General features: G+C 42.5%; 1 protein-coding gene across 1 annotated transcript in view; it reads left to right on the top strand.

Moving 5' to 3' along the window:
* The window catches only part of itga8 (integrin, alpha 8), a gene marked incomplete at its 5' end in the record, with an annotated part of 91,389 nt that overhangs the window by 13,693 nt on the left and 72,696 nt on the right, over positions 1–5,000 (top strand). The window contains 2 exons of the mRNA XM_080425814.1: positions 3,841–3,966; positions 4,219–4,263. Of these exons, the coding sequence (XP_080281940.1) occupies positions 3,841–3,966; positions 4,219–4,263 (171 nt within the window). The remainder of the gene's footprint in view (positions 1–3,840; positions 3,967–4,218; positions 4,264–5,000) is intronic.

The following is a 5,000-nucleotide window of genomic DNA, read 5'->3' as shown; positions in this document are numbered from 1 at the left end:
CTCTGTCCCTCCACAACACTTCATTTGTCTCCAATAGAGAGCTTGTGTTTTCACAAGAGATCACAAAGAAAGACAGCGAAAGGAGAGAAGAGGATGGGGGGGTAGAAAGAGAGAAGAAAGGGAGGTGGAAAGGAGGGGAGACACTGAAAAGGTGTCTGTATTGATCTGTATTGATGGATATTTGTGATCTGGCAGTGAATAAATCATTTGGACTGGAATTCACCGAGAGACATTCAGAGAGGAATGTGATAGTTTAGAAACTTGATTTTGTAGTCAAATAAATCAAACTAAGTGACTATTTTAAGTTATTTCCAAAGTTATGTCCTCGTGGCCTTTTAAATATTGATTGATTTTGTTTACGTCAGTATAATATTACATAACGAGAAGTAATGATGATACACCCTGGCATCTGATACATTAAAACATCATCAGAGCTAATGGACTGCAGACTCTCTCTCTCCCTCTCTCTCTCTCTCTCCCTCTCTCTCTCTCTCTCTCTCTCTCTCTCTCTCTCTCTCTCTCTCTCTCTCTCTCTCTCTCTCTCTCTCTCTCTCTCTCTCTCCCTCCCTCTATATCCTATCACGTTGTAGCTGTCGGGCAGAAACCTTGCATCATATTTCAACGTTCTATGTTTTTTGTTTTTTTTTGGTAAATTAATGCCCTACTTCATCATACAAGAGTGTCACACAAAAGTAATGCAAATAGAGCTTGCAGTTTGGCTATTGTCATGATTTTAAAATGTTTTAAAAAAGAATAATAATACATTCAATAATTTGGACATACAAGGTTTCCGTTGGACAGTGACGCTGGTCTCTCTGCTCTTGCCATGGCTGACTGGCTGCCTCCAGTCAGTCCTAAACACTTCCTGCCAGTGTTTGGAGAGGCAAGGAGCTCAGGGGTTTCATGGCCTCTAATAAACAGCCATTATATCCCAGCCTCTGCAGTTGCACACCCCTCATTTACTGTACAGTTTACAGTACACACTGAATTATGACCCCTATACAGCTACGCTTCACGTTAGAACCACTGACGTATTGGGGCCTGGGTACGACATTTTAACCACTTAAACCCTCAATACTCAGTAAGCGTCACATTTGGCTCTGTTCTTGGTCTTCTCTTGTTTTTACCTCGAATCTCTTTGCCTCTCTTCAGGGCTTCCGTGTATTCACTTCTCGAAACTACTGTAGCTGTTCATGCTTTTAACACTGCTTGATTTCCTGACTTTGATACAGGTCATAGTACTGTATTCTCCATTTCTTTGTTTAACCCATTAAGACCTGGAACTGTGTCATTTTTAGATTTGAGCTAAAAACGCATTATTTTACACTTTGGGCTATTCAAAAATAGCAGATATACAAGCTCATAGCGCGGCACCGAGTGCCGCGCTACGAGCTTGTAGATCTGCTATTTTTGAAAAATTGTGAAAATGTGTGCAAATCTTTGAATATATGTATTTTTAAAGTGAACATTTTTAACTAAAATCTTTGCTTCTGGGGGTCTCTGGAACAAAATATTTTGATGGGGGTCTGCAGCCAAATACATATAATTTTGGGGGTCCTTGACATGAAAAAGATTGAGCACCACTGATATAGAAACATACGTTTTTCAGAATACTGTTGAGATTTAGGAGACATGTAGAATTGGCTTCAGGTCTCAATGGGTTAAAATGAGTTGAGGTTGAGGGCTGGGGTGTGGGTGGGAGATGGTGAGCAAGCTAATTGTATCTGTACATGTGTGTATTGTGTATTGTGTATTGTGTACTTGTATCGTATGTAATGTTTTACGTATGTGCATAGGACCCCCTCTATGAGATGCTGCATCTCAAGGGGCTATCCTCTCAATACATTACATTCTGACCAATTCTGAAATTCTGAAACTAGCCGATCTGCGCGACGCGTTGTGAGCTTGTAGATCTGCTATTCTCTGCTAGTGTTCCCCCCAGAATAGGGATGTTGGGTTTTAAGTGGTTAAAACGATGTTTGATTGAGGAGAGGAGAAGGAGAGGAGAAGGAGAGGAGAAGGGGAGGAGAAAGGAAGGGAGAAATAGAGAGTAGAACTGGTTAACAAAGGTACAATATAGAATTACAACTCTGTCTAATTATGTCAGAATGGGATCTGTTTGCATCGCTGTAATGAGCTGGTATCAAGATCGGATGAAAAGAGTGAGAGGGGCAAACAAAGTGAAAGATGCAGAGAGGGAGAGAGAGATAGAGAGATAGAGAGAGAGAGCAGAAAGAGAGAGAGGGAGAGAGAGCAGAGGAGGAGTGGAGGGTAAGAGGGCTCGTTTCTCTGTCTGTCGGCAGACACGCTCACACACACATTAAGCAGGATGGATGACAGAGGAGAGGTGGAGGTCAGCTGTAGATAACGTCTTCTGTTTGTTCAACCTTTAGTTCAACACAATGGACACACACACATACACACACACACACACACACACACACACACACACACACACACACACACACACACACACACACACACACACACACACACACACACACACACACACACACACACACACACACACACACACACAATACATGCTACATACACACATGTGAGATGTAGACACACACATACCCTACATCACGCACACATAGACACATGAAACACACATATGTATGCGTGTGCGCGCACACAAACACACATCCATTCTGCTGTGTTTTCAGCAACATTCGGGGGATTCCTGCTCTCTGTGCAGAAGTGTGTATGTTCACAGTGTGTGTTCTAGCAGACTGTGTGTAGTAGCAGGGTGTGTGTGTTTTAGCTGTCCTTGGGGATGAGTCCTGCCGTTAGCACTACAGCTCTTTGATGTGTCACGGAGTGTGTGTGTGTGTGTGTGTGTGTGTGTGTGTGTGTGTGTGTGTGTGTGTGTGTGTGTGTGCGTGTGTGCGTGTGTGTGCGTGTGTGTGTGGACATGTGCACATAAAATTTGAGAAGATGGGAGTCTATGTTCCGAGCTGATAGTTTGAGTGGGAGCTGGTAATGAGAGTGTGCTGGAGGAGGTGCTGACCTTACTGTGTGTGTGTGTGTGTGTGTGTGTGTGTGTGTGTGTGTGTGTGTGTGTGTGTGTGTGTGTGTGTGTGTGTGTGTGTGTGTGTGTGTGTGTGTGTGTGTGTGTGTGTGTGTGTGTGTGTGTGTGTGTGTGTGTGTGTGTGTGTGTGCGTGCGTGCGTGTAGTCTGTGTACAAAAATAAAAGAGATTTGTATGTACTTTGCAAATGCAAACTTTATTTTTCAAACATCTGGGGGAAAAAGCCATATTGGGTTTATATATGGGATGTTGACATGTTGGTGTTTAGGTGTACTTATGTATTGTTGAAGACAATAATGGAATGTCCCATCTCTGCCATCTAATAAATAATAAAGCTAAACTAACCATAAGTAATAATATCAATCATGAACCCTGGCGTCCCTATTCTGGATATGTAATAATAGACGTTAGGCAAAAATACGTGAACATTCTGTGAAAATAGTTGATCTACGCCAATCTATAAGCTCACATTGCATTGAATTGCGACGCGCCGTGTGCTTGTAGATCAGCTACTTTTGCTGTTTGATGGACAACAAAGTATATACAGTATAAGTTTTGAGTGTTTAAAAACAATTTTATGCCTGGCTCTGGACATTTGGTTGGAACTGAAACTGCTGGTGACAAACAAATGTCACACTCTCCTTGTTTGTTTGTGCGTGCATGTGTGTGTGTTTGTGTTTTTATATTTGTGTGTGTGTGTGTGTGTGTGTGTGTGTGTGTGTGTGTGTGTGTGTGTGTGTGTGTGTGTGTGTGTGTGTGTGTGTGTGTGTGTGTGTGTGTGTGTGTGTGTGTGTGTGTGTGTAGGTCAGGTGATGACTGCAGGCATAGCCGAGATATTGAACGGTTACTCTCTGAAGGCGGTGCTGAGACGAATCCCCGGAGAGAAACACACAAGTGCGGCTGCAGACACACACGACGACAGCTACCTGGGTAACACACACACACACACACACACACACACACACACACACACACACACACACACACACACACACACACACACACACACACACACACACACACACACACACACACACACTCACACAAATATAAAAACACATAATACACACAAACACACAGTGACATATTACATGCTAAATACATCCAGAGCAGAGCATTACATCCATAGTTAATTCCCTCCATATGTAGTGATGTGTGTGACTGAAGGATGGCTCTCTGCAGGTTACTCTGTGGCTGTGGGAGAGTTTACTGGAGACTCGGAACAAGGTGAGAATACACCAGCACATGACCACATCCATTACTAACATAGCTCAGGAACAACACTAGCAAATAACCACGCTGCCCTGCCATTAGTCCAACAGCCCATTGTTCCCAAGTACCGCACATTATAACTGAGTCTAACCCTAACCTCACACTAACCTAACATTGTTTGGACTGTTGGGACTTCAGAATGGCCATCGGACCATTATGGGCCGCCCCAGAAACAACACTGGTAAATAACCATATCCTTCACTAACATACGTCAGAAACAACACCAGTGAATAACAATGTTGTGTGGCTAACATTATCTTGGTAACAACACCATTAAATAACCATATCCAGCGCTAACATACGTCATGAAATGCAACTGGAAATGACCACGTGCAACACCACTAGTGTACCCTCAAGACCAGCAACACTAGTATAGTTCAAATGTCAAAATTATTTAAAAAAAAACTATTCTGGAAAAATCCAGGCTTGTTGGCTACTTTTGAGGGCTGCATGCAAGTTCAAGTTCAAGTTTAATTAGAAAACATCATTGCATAACAGTATGAATTATGATGTTTCTTACAATTTAAGAAGACCGCTCTATTAAAAAGAAATGAGATGACAAATCATCAAACATCAAAACACATCAAACAACAAAAAAGTTTCTATCACTTCTGGTAAAGCTTATATGCTCTCGGGAGGAAGGACATCTGGTGCCTTTGCGTGTGACTCACAGGTTGTGTGAGTGTCCTCCC

The sequence above is a fragment of the Gymnoscopelus braueri genome, assembly GCF_963280865.1.
Source record: "Gymnoscopelus braueri genome assembly, chromosome: 4".
In the NCBI taxonomy this organism is placed as follows: Eukaryota; Metazoa; Chordata; class Actinopteri; order Myctophiformes; family Myctophidae; genus Gymnoscopelus; species Gymnoscopelus braueri.
Note: the sequence above shows the minus strand (reverse complement) of the source record. Positions and strands in the feature narration are given on the sequence as shown.